Source organism: Lynx rufus, unplaced genomic scaffold (genome assembly GCF_022079265.1).
Source record: "Lynx rufus isolate CCGP_SWC_20201006 ecotype Redwood Valley unplaced genomic scaffold, mLynRuf1.p SCAF_5, whole genome shotgun sequence".
Lineage (NCBI taxonomy): Eukaryota > Metazoa > Chordata > Mammalia > Carnivora > Felidae > Lynx > Lynx rufus.
In genome coordinates, this window is record NW_025814867.1 from 68,230,348 (window position 1) to 68,246,545 (window position 16,198).

General features: G+C 34.5%; 1 protein-coding gene across 1 annotated transcript in view; it reads left to right on the forward strand.

Annotated features, from left to right (window-relative positions):
- NAALADL2 (N-acetylated alpha-linked acidic dipeptidase like 2) overlaps positions 1–12,294 on the forward strand; it is a 706,998-nt gene extending 694,704 nt beyond the window's left edge. The window contains exon 14 of the mRNA XM_047100419.1: positions 12,096–12,294. Within this exon, the coding sequence (XP_046956375.1) occupies positions 12,096–12,294 (199 nt within the window). The remainder of the gene's footprint in view (positions 1–12,095) is intronic.
- The last annotated feature ends 3,904 nt before the right edge of the window (positions 12,295–16,198 follow it).

The window sequence follows — 16,198 nt, forward strand, 5'->3', positions numbered from 1 at the left end:
GTATGGACAAGTGATAAATATGTAAATAGCAATAATGAAAAAGAAATGAATCCAAAACACTATCAGGCATAAGATCTTTTTGTGAATTGATACTTTATGTGGTAATAAAACCATAGGAGGGCAAAACTGGTATGGTTTATCTTCAAAGTCTTCATTTATTCAAAGCTGTTCAATGGTAGCAATAACAATTGTTATCATTGAACCTCATCTACATTTGGAGAGGGAATAACAATTTTCAAATCTCGTTGAAAAGGAAAAGCAAACTTGAGCTGGTTGTATGAAATCTCTTTTTAAAAATGTAATATCAAAATTTTACAAGATTAAGACTATATATGATTAAAAATATTCAATGATGAGTATATCTATATCACAATTATTTGATTTACTTTAAGGATTAAAATATCATTTTTTTTTTTTTGCTTTTTTCATGGGTTTACCTGTCTTTGGGTTCAGCTGTTAAATAATCTTCATTATTTCTGTATTTATTTATTTAAGACAGAGACAGAGCATGAGCAGGGGAGGGACAGAAAGAGAGGGAGACACAGAATCTGAAGCAGGCTCCAGGCTCCGAGCTGTCAGCACAGAGCCCGATGGGGGGCTCTAACTCACAAACCATGAGATTGTGACCTGAGCCAAAGTCGGACACTTAACCAACTGAGCCACCTAGGTACCCCCTTCATCATTTTTAATAGATACAGAAGAGTTAGTGTTGAAGCTAATTACCGACTGCAAGTTCCCAGCATGTTTTGTTCTGATAAATAATTTTCTTTTTACTTTGCAATGAGTAATTTGAATTTCATAGTCAATTTTTGAAGGATTTTTAAAGGATAAAATATCTGAAATTTCAGTTAAAAATTAAAATCTAAATAAAATTAGATATGTACTTGTTTGAAATTTATATCCTCTTCCAATTATTTCTCAAATTAGCAGAAATTATATGCATATATTTACATTTATATTCCATTGGATTTTTGTAAGTTTTTCTAAAATAATGGAGAAAAAAGTATATCTATAATATAGTTTAACTTCAAGCTAGTAGCCATTGTAGTAGTTATTGCTAGTTCGTCATAAAAATATATTCCTTGGAAAATATTGACATATAACTCTAATTGTATAAGGTGAAGAATTTTATCAAATGTAATTAATTTTGGAAAATAAAATAATATTAAGTTACATAATAGGCTATGATGTCCATTCAAATTTTTATCAGTCTATCACTCTTCAATATCTTTACAGTTTAGGCAGATTGATAACTGCAGCTGGAATATTATAGAGCACTTGTTAACTTTTAATATAAAGGGGCAAATGCTGTGCAGTAGAGCAGCAATCTAGAGGATAATTCCAAGAGAATTCTATTGGAATATACTTTCCCTTTCCATCACTAGTGTAATAGATATTTGTTGGATTAATGTTTTAAAACTTATTACTGCTGCAGGGCATCTGGGTGGCTCAGTCAGTTGAATGTCCAACTCTTGATTTTGGCACAGGTCATTATCTCACTATCATGAGATTGAGCCCCACGTGGGGTTCTGTGTTGGACATGGAGCATGCTTAAGATTCTCTCTTTCTCTTCCTCTGCCCCTCATCTATCTGCTCATGTGTGTGCATGCTCTCTCTCTCTCTCTAAAAAAAATAAAAATGTAAAAAAAAATAAAATTTATTACTGCCTAATATCAGAACTTCCTTCCTATATGAGAGGAATTCCCTATGAGGTTGGTAAGAAGCAAGGCTAATCTCCCCCCAACAGAAGGTGAATGGATCCAGATATTTTGTTCCTGAGCTAGGGGACAGCCATGTGACCTAAGTCAGCCAATTGGATGATCTCTCCCGGGTCCTTAATAAATGAGGCAACCATGACTAAGAGTGAAAATGAGTACATCTTCTTTTTGAGTTCCCTAAGCAAATAGATATTTCTACTATTTATTCACAATCTGTATTTTTTACAGTCAACTTCAACATAATAAAATTGCCTATGCAGTACTTACATTTTGAAAACAATTAATAGGACTGCAAAATTAGGTGATTTTAGTTTTCTTTAAGTTTGCATAGTAGATTGTATATGGATTGATTTGTTTACAAATACAAACCACAGCATTTTATTTCCTTATACTAGCAAAAATAGTTACATATAGTAATACTCCAATAAATTGTGAACAAATTTACTCTGCTAAGGAACAACAGCAGAGTTCCTTTAAAATATTATTTTTGTCACATTTTTAGTAAGTTAATATGTGTAACAATTCCATAAAATATGAAAGGTAATCCTTCTAGTTTTTGAGAGAAATTTTACATTAAAACATTCATTCCTTCATTACATACCTCCAACCTTTGTGATCAATGTTCATAGCTTCAATTATTCACTCGCTCTGTACTTAGCTTTCCTTCTAGCTAAAGTTAAACACTTTAATGTTCTGTTAATTTCTAAGTGTTCAAATCATCTCAAATAAAATACTTGTTATTCAAGGAAAACCATGCATTTTTAACCTCAAGGTGATTATTTTCAGACTTCAACTAAATAAACTATCTAAATTTTCAGGTAAAAAGATATAAGTATTAAGGAAAATGTGTTTTTAATAACTATATAATTAATAAGTATTGTATATCTGCATAAATTTGATGGAAAGTAGCATAAAACCCTACACAAAGTAGTAAAGTATGACTCACATAATTGAAAGTCAAGAGGAAAAGCAAATTTTAGGTTGGTTGATTCATCATGTCCGTCATATGACCAGGGAATGCATTTCTGTCTTCCAGTTCTATTTCCATGGTATCATATTAAAGCTGATTTTCCTCCTGTTGGAAAAAAGGGATGTACCATTTGCAGATTACATATCCATAACCCGTCCTATTTAAAAGCAGAAAAGGGATTAACTTTCAGTGGTTCTCTCAAAAAGCCAGAAACTACGGCTCTTAGAATCCTGCAGAAAGTCTCCTTTCAAATATAACTGCCAACATATGCCCACTGTTGAAATAATCCATTTGATTAAGGAATTACCTTATGCTGACTTGATTAGGACTGTGTTATCTAAATCAATATTATGACGATTAGAATCAGATGTATCAAATTAAACTGATACTATTAGGATCTACTTCTGGAGATTTTCCCGCAAACCATAAGATGTATGGTGAACACTGCACAGAATATTTACAGAATTTGTACTATATGCCCATATGACATAGTTAGAGAAACAAGATACACAAAAACATTTATAACAAAGCAATGTTTTCCTCACAGTCTAATATACACATACATATGTATAAAATAAAGTGAAAAGTTTTGTAAAATATGAAATGAAATAATCTCATACCATATAATATTCTAAATGCATTATATAGACAATATATGAAAATAATAATTTATTCATTATGTGCTTAGCTTTTGACATGGACTATGAACTCTTTTCTATCCTGAGCACCTAACACAGCAACTTACTCATATTAGATGTTTAATAAGGGCTGTTGAGTAGAATAAGCCAAAAGATCAATATTGCCTCAATTACTCACTTTGTTTAAATAGACACAACCTAAATTATAAACTTTTGCCTTTAGAATGAACTTTTCAAACCAAATAGTTCACATCCTTTTCATTACTGGATTAAAAAAACAAATGAAGAAAAACCTGAATTAGTTATTTTGTTTGGTTTTGTAGCCTCAGCCTTGCTGTTTACTAAAAGTAATGAGGGTAAGGAAAGAATAATGGAGGAAGGGAAAATGCAAATATTTGGAGCATAGATTAAAGGAAATGTATTGTTATGTTAATTGTCAAGTGCCTTTGGGGTAATCAAATGAAATTGTCTTTGGAAGGTAACAGATCACACCTGCTAATGATAGAAACTCAAATACTAAGAGAAAATGAGTTCCAAGTAAGTTAAGAAAGAAAAGTCATCTGAACATTGAGGTCTAAGTCATACATCCAGGTGAAGGTAAGATGGAGAGAAAAAAACAATGGTGAAATAAAACCAAGAAAGTAATTACATGAGTGTGGGGAAAAGTGGTCAACTGTATCACCATCTTCTCCAAATTCTGAAACGTGCTAAGGACTGTGTTAATCTTTGTCTGATTTCTGGGCCCACTTTTGATTTCATGGGAAATTTTTGAGTGCAGAAATAGAAGTTTTCTTCATTGATAAACCATCAAACACTGCTCCACTCAAGGGCATCTTCCTTGATTATCTTAAAAGATAGCCTCTTCTCAGGGAACTTCCCCTGAGAAATAATATAGTTGGATGGACTGAGAAGTCCTGAGACATAGAATACAGTAGTTAAGTGTTTCTGTTCTCTGCTCTCTTTTATATGTAATTGTAGTGCAAACAGATGATCCACATTAAAACAAAACAAAACAAAACCCAGTATGCTATAACGATTAACTTATTTTTTGGTTTAATAGGAAAAAAAAATCTCACCTGATACTCCTAACAGATTTTAAAACTTCAAATGAATGAACACAGATATCCTAACTTTGTAACGCACATGTCATGAGGATTGTTTGGCATGATTTTTCAAGTGTCTACCAAATTCAGCTAGTCACTTAAAGAACAGTCAAACCTACAGCATAGGTTGTACTCTGTCAATGCTGTTAAGAGGGAATAGAGAACTGATTCCTGTATTAACTTTTTCCTTCCCACAGGGAAGAAATACACTACAAATCATATCAATCATTTATTGCTCCATTAAAAGTCACCCCAAAATTTAGCAGCTTAAAACAACCATTTATTTTGTGTGTAATTCTTCAGTATGGCCATCTAGGCTGGACTGAGCCTGGGTGATTCTTCTCATCTGGGCTGGGCTGTGTACCTCTCGGCTGTGTTTACATATATATAGCCAGTGCTTCTGTGGCCAACTTGGATGGAGACAAGCTAGAATAGGAAGGCTTCACTCAGCTTAACAGGTCCTCTCTGCTCCATGTGTTCTCTTTTTTTCCAGCATGCTAACAGGATTGTTCACATGGTGGTTTGTCAGGGTTCCAAAGAGAGAGAGAGAGAGAGAGAGAGAGAGAGAGAGAGAGAGAAAGCATGCAAGATCTTCTGAGGCATAGGCTCACCACATATGCCACATTCTATTGGTCCAAGCAAATATTAAAGCCAAACCAGAATCAATAGGCAGGAAAATAGACTCCACTTCCTGATGGATTGGGGCTACATTCAAATTTGACGAGGCCTGCATAGAGGGAGGAGAATAATTACAGGCATTTTTGTAAACCATCTACCACACGTGTTATTTCAATCTCAATTGTCCGCAGAGTGAGTTTATGGCTTGACTATATCAGCAATGGTCTTAGTTCTCATTCTGCTTTTGCAAGTATAGACCAAATTCAGATTTAGTTGAAAAGATAATTTGTACTATAAGTATTGCAGCCATGTATTTTGTGAATTCTCATGGACGTAGTATCCAAGTCAAATGATCTTTCCTAATGTTGATGTAAATACAACAATCCACTGTTAACTATGGAGTACAGTTAGTATAATCCTTAAAAAGAATTAGCCACAGTTGTAAAAACTGAGCTGGCCTTTTGTCTCTGCAGGCAGCATGTACTTCCAATCAATTTTGAAAGACATGGTTTCTTATTTACTGTGATCTCATTTAGGAGTTTCTCAACATGAAGTATAATGAATGTTAATTCAAATTTAGGATGGGTGGCATCCTGCACCCATTTATGAATATAGGAAGGAACATTTGAAAGAGAGTCATCATTTCCATCATTAATTTGCTAATTCACACGCAGGGAAATGACTCATGAATACTTTAGCTCCCTTTGTTTCAAATTTCATTTTCTTCAGTTTTCCTTTGCCTTAGCTGAATGGAAAAGATTTGTCAGTTGAGTAAAGATGCTTCATCTCCTTCACTGATGCTTGCAGGAGTTATTAATTAGGTTTCTGAGTTTGGCACTGCTCTTTCCTGGTCACCGTGATGTGTCATTGAAACAGACCCATTAAAATGAATGATGTGTGTTGTAATTTCATTAGTGTCATCAATAATGTATTACACTTTCCTTTTAGTAGTCTCTTTGTGTTGTGTGTGGGTCAGGATGACTGTATGAATTACATTTATAAGATCCAAATTGTTACAGATGAGGGAAGATAGGCATGAGGGTGGAATTAATGTTATTTTAAACATGATAACTATGAAAATGATTTCAATTAAATAATATTTTAATTAGGTCTGATGTCTCTACATGCCATACTGAGATACATGTTGTGTGTATGCAAATAAGATGGTGATTTATTGAATTAATAGCACAGTCCATTCTCTCTACAAGGAAATTTTCTGAATTGGCCTAAAGGAGGTGTGTATAAGAGCAAGAGTGATTCATTAAGGAATATAATTTCTTGTGGTTGTAAAGGGTAGACTTTTGACATGAAAACTCTTCAAGTGTATTTTCTTTCTTTCTACCCTATTTTCCTGCTAGAAATGTGCCTTTGACTGGCTATTTGCCAATTCCCAGTCTTCCCTAAGCTGAAAAATATGACCCATCATTGAGAAAGCGAGACATAGTTAAGTTCTCTGATATAGTATGTATCGTTGAAATCTTTTAACTCCATTTAACTGAGGTTCAATGCTGGTGACATAAATGGGAATACAAAGAGCTTTTGACTTAGAAGTTTCCACCAAAAGCACTGATCTAATTTGAAATATTTCCAAAGGCAAGAATCATTTTCATATTAAAAAATGTTACAGTAATTTTGTCCCCCAGGGATGATCCTAGGGAACTTAGAGTTAATGATTGAATATGTAAGAAAGTTCTTAGAACTAAGAAAGATATGGAAAAGTATGTGATGAAATGTAAAAACATGGCTGGGTTTTGATTTTTGTCTTCCATTAAAATATTACAACTAAAATACTATGATGGTACTTTTTTGAAAAAGGGCTCCAAATATAGAAATTTATTTTATGTAAGCAGGAAGCTAAATGGTACACATTTAGTACACAAAAGAAAAATAGAAAAAGATGAACTACTTCTGGAAATCAGCACGAGAAATTATTCTTCTCATGAAATTTAAAGAAGATATTTTTGTTATTCTTAATCTGTTTACAAGATAAAACAATCTATCCAGGTAAAAAAAATTTCTATTATAATAAAGATCAACTAACTTAAGTTATATAAATAGCTCCCCAAAATGAAAGTTTTACATTATGATGAAAGAATCCTGTTTACTTACCTTCAAGTAGAATCTCAGTATCTGTAGTTTTATGCTGATTTGTATCCAATTTGGGTAGAAACGGATATGAGTGTTTATCTTACATAATAGCTTGCCACAGCTTACTACTTGAATCATGTAGCATATGGAAAATGTGTTTAGCTCCTTGTGGAATTTTGCAAACCAAAAAGGGTCCATTTCTATTCACATGACTTGTTTACAGTCATTATAAACGTATTTTACTGTGTTGCTTACTACTTAGGAAAAACGAATGTTGGCACACTGTAGACTCCATTGCACTGGTCTTTAAGAAGTATATGTATTGCTTTCCAGTTTAAAAAACAAAAAACAGTAATTATATTTCTTGTGCTTTAGACCTAAACATTCTTTTAAGGATGTGTTTTTATTCTTCTCCATTATCACTTTTCTAGATATTTTATAGTGGTTATGGCTAAAGTTGTACATATATATATTAGAGGCTGTGCTCATGTTTAAATGAATTGTCATTGAGGGATTAATCTTGTAACCTTTATGAGCATGTTTTATTAATATCTTATCATTAAATTTAATATTAATAGTATTTAACATTTAATAACCATAGAATGTATATGTAGGAATGTATTTGGTGCCAGTGAGTTTTGAAAATGTGGAAAGGTCATTATACAGAACCAAAAGTATTAAACATGCTCCCCATAATATATTAATTGCACTCGTTCAACTCATTTATGAGGCAGTTCTGGATAACAAAGATTATATTTTTGTTTGTCAGCATGTTTAGCAATATGCCTTCCAGGAATGGAAGTGTTTTTGGTACAGCTTTTGAAAATATCTATTGCACTCTTAAATTCTGAAAACACATTTGCCATGAAATGATTTATAATTAAACAGAAAATTGATAAAGTGGAAGGAGAGAATTTAAAATTGTAAATATTGTGATAGATGATTAAATATTTGTATTATACTAATTTAGTAATTCTTATTGGTAAAGCAGTATAATTTATGTCTAAAGAAGTACTTTTTAAATGACTGAATAATTAAGATATATTTGAACTGTTTTTATCCTCAAAAGATCTTAATTTTTAAATCATTTTCCTTTATCACATATATGTGTGTGTGTGTGTGTGTGTGTGTGTGTGTGTATTTATTTGTTTCAATAGCTCACTATGAATTTAAATATGTTTGACAGGTATCTTGACTCTAAAAACCCACACTTTTTTAAAAAATGGCAACTGACGGGCACCCGGATGGCCCAGTAGGTTAAGCATCTGATTCTTGATCTCCGCTCAGGTCATGATCTCAGGATTTGTGAGTTCAAGCCCCATGTTGGGCTCCTTTCTGAGCTCAAAGGCTGCTTAGGATTTTTTCTCTCCCTCTCTCTGACCCTCCCCTGACCTCTCTCCCTCTCTCTCTCTCAAAATAAATAAAGTTTAACAAAAAAAAGCAACTGAGAAAGAGTATGTAAAAATGAAAAAAGTAATTTTTGTATAGGTTGTGCCATGTAGGAGAATACATGTGACTATCTGAGGCTGTTTTATCTCCATTTGGAAAAATCCCATGGTTGTATCAAGGTTCCTCTGTTATTGGTTTCTTTTATTTACCTCCCTTGAGTGATGTAAAACTAATAAAACTAATATTTAGGGAAATTGTCATTAGGTATTTCACTAATTCTAACTACTTTAAGTTATTTTGATATAATCAAAACTTTTACAAGTCGAAGCATGTATGAATGGATTCTGTATGTATGTACATGTATAATTGCTTGCATGATTATGTTAGCATGGTTGAATGGTTTCTTCTGACAATCTCTTTCATTTTATGAATACTATGGGAATGGCAGAAGGGAAATATGTGTTACAAAGAGTGTTCTAATTCTGGAAATAGATCCAAATTTTTCTCAGAGTACAGCTTATGGCCAGAGAATTGCACATGACCCACTGGCCACTCCATTTGGAAGATATTTTTTTCCTCCCATATTCAGGGACTATATGTTTCTTAATACAAATTTATACCTGAATTCAAGAATATCTGGAATCTAGAAAGTACCTTTCTTTCACTGCTCTATTTAATTCATACAATACCAAGTTTACTCATAGGCACAAAATTCAAGGATTTTGGATTGGATTATTAGGGATAGTTCTCACTTTGAATGATCTGTTTTGAAAAATTCATTGAAATAGGCTCTTCCATTTAAAGATCTTCTGCCCCACTGCCACGCAATATGTAGTTATTGTCAGCTTAAAATTTTCTACAAATACAGAAATTTAAGACAGTTTTATTCTTAAATAGTTAATACTTAAAATGCAAATTAAACTGGATTGATGTAATTTATACCAGTATTATTGAGGATCTACTAAGTTCCTATCACTACCCTAAGCCGATAAAAATTTAAGTAAATTAAATGACCATGACTGAAGATCTTCTGTGTTCACAACACTAAATCAGACCTGATAAAAAACATATTTCCCAACCCTGATGTGGAAAGCAAGGATGTCATAGCATATCCTTGAAATATAGGGTGCAGGGTCCCATGGCAGAGAAGAGACACTGAAAAGGTGGGGAAGTCAATATTATCAGAGACGACTTGGACACACAAGGAAAAGAGATGATCTGTAGGGTTCTGGCATGAAGGGTCGTGTAGATTCGATACACCACAGAGTGCAATGTGAGAAGTTCAGGAGAGGCTGAGGTACAGGAATTTTGATTAGACAGGAACCAATAATCCCGAACTCTGTATAAATGGACGTTAGTGCTAGGGAAAGTATAAACTAATTAAATCTGTACTGTGGCCCTCACTTTGTCTCTCAAAATTAACTATCAGTGTGTAACTCACAGCAGTGTCCCCTTTCGTGTGGACTAAGTGCTTCTCCAGACTTTATATTACAATGTGATCATTTGAAAATCAAATCTACCTTTCGCTGTTTTGTTTTGTTTTTTTTTTTTTATGCCTGGAAGCAAAAGTGTGATTACTTAGCCTGGTATGGAAGGGCCTCTAGGGTGGCCAGACCTTGCTGTCCAGCTCTTCTCCTAAAGCTGCCGACTCTGGCCTTGAACACTGGTCATACAGAAACACCGGCATTGATCCACTGGGCGTACCAAGCTGTTTTTTAAGTGTGTACCTTTGTGTATGCCATCCCTCCTGCATAGGGTGCTGTCTCTGCTTTCTACCATGTTGTAACTGTTGATTCAACATGAAATTCAAATATTCTCTATTATGAACTTTTTTCTGACCTTTTTCCATGGTAATCCTTCATCTTGTATCACTACCCCTTCTATTTCTAATCTGACAATTAGACAACTGTATTTTAATTATTTATATCTGCCTCTCTTATTCGACTATGGAATTTCAGCCACTTTGGACTGGGAGTAAGTCAAGTTTTCTGCCAAAATGCATCTCTTTATATCTGTCAATGATAAAAGGGACCACTTGAGATTTGCCCAAGGCCAAATTCTTCTTCCTAAGAAATTTGAATACATTTCAGGGCAACATTGTATTATATACCCCACACTTACGAGAAGACAGTATTATAAATATCAAATATACACAAAAGAAGGGAAAATAGTATAACACATCCCATTATCCATTTTCAACATTATTAACTAATGGTTACGCTTATCCCCCTCTATACTATCTATGGCTCTAGTCTCCTTTTTCCCCTCAAATATTTCTAAGCAAAATCTTAGACATGATAACCTTTCGTTTGCAAATATTGCTATATCTATTTCTAAAAAATAAGGACACTTTTTGAAAGCATTCTGATGATGCCATCATTACACCTAAAATATTAACAATTCCTTAATATTAACAAATCTATTAGTATTCAATTATGTACTGCTTCTTATTTTTTAAACAATTTGGGTAAAAACCTGGGAGAGTCTACTTTATGACTGGTTGACAGGTTTCTTTTGGTCTAAAGCAATATTCTCAATCAGGGGAAATTTTGCCCTGTAAGGGATAATTTTGGCAGTCCAGAGACATTTTTGGTTTTCACAGCTGCCATAGGCTGAAGGTTTGTATCCTCTCAAAATATAGGGGTTAAACACTTAACCCCAGTGTGATGGTGTTTGTAGGTGGGGCCTTTGGGAGCTGATTACATTAGATTAGTTCATGCAGGAGGCCTTCCTGATGGGGCAAATGCCCTTATAAAAAGAGAAGACACAGGATGTCTATGTGTGTGCATGCACGAAGGAAGGCCAGATGAGAATGTAAACAGGAAGAAGACTCTAGCCAAGAACCCGACCATGCTGGCACCTCCATCTCAGACTTAAAGCCTCAGAATCATGATAGATAAATAAACCTTTGTTATTCAAGCCACTCAGTGTATGGTATTCCATTACAGCAGCCCAGACTGATGGAGGTAAGTAAAAGACAGTGGTACTGGTATCTAGTGGGCAGAGACCGGGGATACTGCTAACCATCCTGCCATGCACAGGACAGCTGCACAATAAAGAATGATCCAGCCCCAGATGTCAATAGCGCAGGAATGAGGTTTAGTCCAGAGGTTTTTCTGTCACCTATTTTTTTATTGCAGTTTGCTTATTGAATATACTGGATCATTTGTCCTATAGAGTTCTCCACCATTTGTATTTGCTAATGACACATTGTCATATCATTTAACATATTTCTCTGTCTCTCTTGTATTTATTAGCGATTAGATATAGAAGCTTCATCAGATTCAGATTCTTTTTTTTTTTTTTAGCAAAACTACTTTATTTTGTTTCATAGATAGTTCTGTATATTGCCATGAGGGAGCTATATAATGTCTAATTATCCCTCATAACTATGGGAAATTTGATCAACGTCTATATCCATTAATTCATTAGCAGTTGGAGACAATATTGTATTTTTATAATTTCTTCATTTACAGCAAATGTCACCGTTTCTTGGAAATTTTTATTATGATGTTTGATATGAAAATAGCATTGTGTATAAAGCATTTACACATTCTGTATTTGTTTTTAGAAATATCCTGTACCACCTTGATGGGAAGACAAGCCAGTTTTCAATACTCCTGGAGGCTTCGGAGCACTGCAAGTTACTTGCATCAAATGAGACCATTCAGGAAGCCCTGTCAGAGGTGTTGAACAGCATTAATTCAGCTCAGGTTTACTTTAAAGCAGGACTTGATGTGTTCGACAGTGTCTTGGTTGGAAAGAACTGAGAAAACTCTCAGCATTTTAAGAAGTTTGTTTACAATTCCTCAAGCAAAAGCTCTAACCTAACCAGATTTTCTGACATTGAAGACTTTCCCCCCAATGACTTTTTTACAATTCCAAAGCTATTATTACGTTGTATTTTTAAATGTACATATAAAAGAGCATTTTGCACATTTAATATTTTCTTATATCTACATCTCTGAATATGTAAAAGCAAGTTATTGAAATAATACCTAAGGTTTATCTATTAAAAAGAAATCTGCTGTATTTTTATATATATGAAATATTTCGGGGGAAAGTTCCAAGAAGTTCTGGACAATCTTCAATTCTAGGGATAAACCATGTAGGAACAGAAGTTATTCCCTATGTTACAGGTATTAATGACCTAGTTTCTGTAATAGAAATGGAAAGTTGATATGGTTTCAGATTAACTTCACTAATAAGTATTCAATATGAAGAATTCAAGTATTCCGACTGAATGATTGGTCGACCAAAACCACTTTGAATGTTTCTATTTTATGAAATGAAGTGCCTGTTCATAATACAACTAGATGTAGTAATACACTGGTTATGAAATTGTATTTTTTTAAGTATTAATGAAAAAAAGAGCCATAAACATTCTAGGGGAAAATCTCAAAGTAGCTGCACAGAGCAATTTAAATGCAAATTTTTTCCTAACAACTTATAAGGTGACTAGCTTTGAAACCCCTAATTTGCCTCAGTTGATTTTGTAAAAATTACAGGAGTGATATATGTCTTATGAGGGAGAAAATATTTCTTATTTCTTCTGTTCGTTCTGTAGGAAGCACTGAAACCTAGCTACTCTGAAATGAAAGCATTTTGCATTGTTCTTCCTACCTGTATCTCTTCTGAAACTCCTTCCTGGAAGGCAGTTTTAACAGAATACCATGTAATTTCCACAGGAAAGTAGCAAAGTTTTCTTTGAAAACCCAAACTATCTTAAAAAGCACCAAACTGCTGTTTCTGCCACTGACACAAAGGACTCACAATGAAAGAAATAGCTGTTTGATCAATGAAAAACTTCTTAATTCTGTGAAGAAACTTTTGATATTTTTCCTTCTTTATCCTTCATTGTGACTAAGATGCAAAAGTAGAAAATATTCATGCTTCTAATTTTATGCAGAAAATACAGTGTTACTACAAGAGTGTGACTTTCCCACACTTCGATTCTTCTCTCATGTGGAAAATGAAGTTTTTCATGTTGACACTGTCATGGAATGGCCCTAGCATCCACTATTCCCCAAAAGCCTACAATTCTTTCTATTGGATGACAGTTTAAACTGTGAGCTTCTCTTTAGAAATGTTCTTCTGGTATTGAATAAAGCGATGCCTCCTAGGAAGCATATCCTCAGCATATTTTATGTGAACTGTCTGTACCTAACACTGCACTCAAACACACTTCCCATTTAGATACAAGACAGAACAAGATTCCAGACAATGCTTGTATGTCTAAACGACAGACTTTTAGATACATTCCAGACAATGCTTGTATGTCTAAGTCTCCGATGTTTATGGATAAGCATAAACCTACTCTTCATTTCAAAGAAAGCGACAGTTGAGGGGAAAGAATTAGTCAGTATTGATTAATTGATTTATAGGGGTCAGCTGTTGCTATCATAAGTAATGTGTATAAGCTCAAGGCAAAGAGGAGAATTGATGTAATTAGCCAGATAATTCAAGCAGAAATCCATTTTCATATGAATTGCCTGTGTGAGCATATTTTTAAATGACAAATGAAACTACCTTACAATGTTTTTTTTTTAAACCAATGTACTTGCTTGAAAATATTTCTCATGTTGAAGAGTATCTACAGGGAAAGGTTCCAAGGAGCAGTCACCCGTGAGCCTCAGCATCAGCTCCCTCTTTTGCTCCACAGAAATTAGCAGCAGAACAGAGGTGAGAAGACACAGACATGTTTGGGGCCAAAAAAGAGAGTGTTGATACCAAAGGGTCTCCAACATTTAACCAAACTTTGGTGTATTCATTCCAGTTCTTCATTTGGAGTTGAAGTTACTTTAAAACAACATTTTGGAGTTGGCGCTGAGTTTAAAACAAACCAAAACAAATTATTACTTTTGTAGTTTATCATTTAATTTCTCAATGTTTATTCATTTTTTTGAGTTAGAGAGACATGACATCAGTGAAGGAGGGGTAGAGAGAGAGGGAGACACAGAATCCGAAACAGACTCCAGGCTCTGAGCTGTCAGCACAGAGCCCGACGCGGGGCTCAACTCACAGACCACGAGATCATGACCTGGCCGAAGTCTGACTCTCAACCGACTGAGCCACCCAGGCGCCCCCATGGTTTATCATTTTAAAACAATCTTAAACTCACCCCCTTAGTCTGTAAGACTGTTGAGAGCACAAAGTATATGTTTGTACATTTTGGTTTAAAGATTGTGTACTTAGGTAAACCACATTGCATAGATAAAAATCTCAATATTAGTATCGCCCTTCTAAATCATGTGGTATTTGCTATTTGAAAAAAAAAACCTAAACGTAACTATGTATTAATGTGTTTTTATCAGTCTATTTAAGAGATGACATGAAGAAAGTATTATAATTAAAACAGATGTCCACTAATTCTATAGATGCTGCTTTAGATCTTTGATTGCAACAAACCTCTGACCTAGACATCATTGCTAAATTTATTATATCATTTTTATTTCTTTCCCTAACAAATCCAAGTAAATAAAATCCTATGCAAGTTAATAACAAGTGTTTTGGTGAATTGATAATAGGTTTAAATTGTTGCTGAGATATCTGGGTGCCTGGTACCTCTCACAATCCTTCGTACATAGATTTGCACCAGGGCATAATGAGTCACAAAAGGTTATTCTCCCAAGAAAATGTGGCAGATGTTCGCCACTTAAATTTAGATTCAGGAAGGGTTCACATGAGCTACTGCCCTTTGTGGAAAAGCAGAGATTCTCGAGGCACAAGAGCCTGAGAGACATTCTGGTCTAAGCCGTAGGAAGTTCCCTTCAGCCAGGGAAAGCATCATCACTCCCATCAGGTGAGTAAGTGAAGCCAGAGTGATTTAGCAATGTGGATATAGTCACATGTTTAGTTAGGAGCAAAAACACTAAACTAGAAAGCAGGAATTTAAGCTTCTCTGCTTTCTCATGCGGTATATCCAGCTCATTCCCTGAGGTGCTAGGGTTATAAAAGATCTTTTCCAGTGCGTTCTATGTAACTAGCCATTCTACCAGATGCTATGTGGGCTGGAATCACTGCTTTTAATTAAGAACTAGTCATTCTCTGACTATACATGATGAACAAAACTGTCCCAGGGAACCCAGGAAAAGGACACTAAGACTGGGTAATGGGGGAAGTGGGGAGAGTCTCTCCATGACACCATAAGTCAGGAAGGAGGGCATTGAGTAAAAGCCCTTTATGAGAGGACATTTCAGCTTTTTATTAAATCAGCAGTCTAAATAAGTGTTTCTCAAAATGTGGATTTGGGGAAGTGAGGCTTAGGAATATTCATCTTTAGCAAGATTGCCCAGATAATACATATATACACTGAAGTTTAAGAATTTCTAATCTACACCAACCCTGGGTCTTAAGAAAACATTACTTGGTAATATATCTACATAAAATACAGAGTCACAATAACAGGAGGGACCTAAAGCTTTGCTATTAAAGGCACCATTAAAAACAAAGACAGAGAGAAACCATTGTATCTCTCAAAAAAGGATGCAGACACAGCTACTATCTGTGCTTCCTACATGTCAGGCACTATTAGAGACTTTTTCATACATTTGTTTCTTCTAATTGAACCCCTACAATAATCAGTTTTAAAAATGAAGCAATTTGGTTGAGCGACTTGTCCAAAATTCTACATCTAATAAAAATGGCTGAGGTGTCTCTCTACTGGGCCCTCTG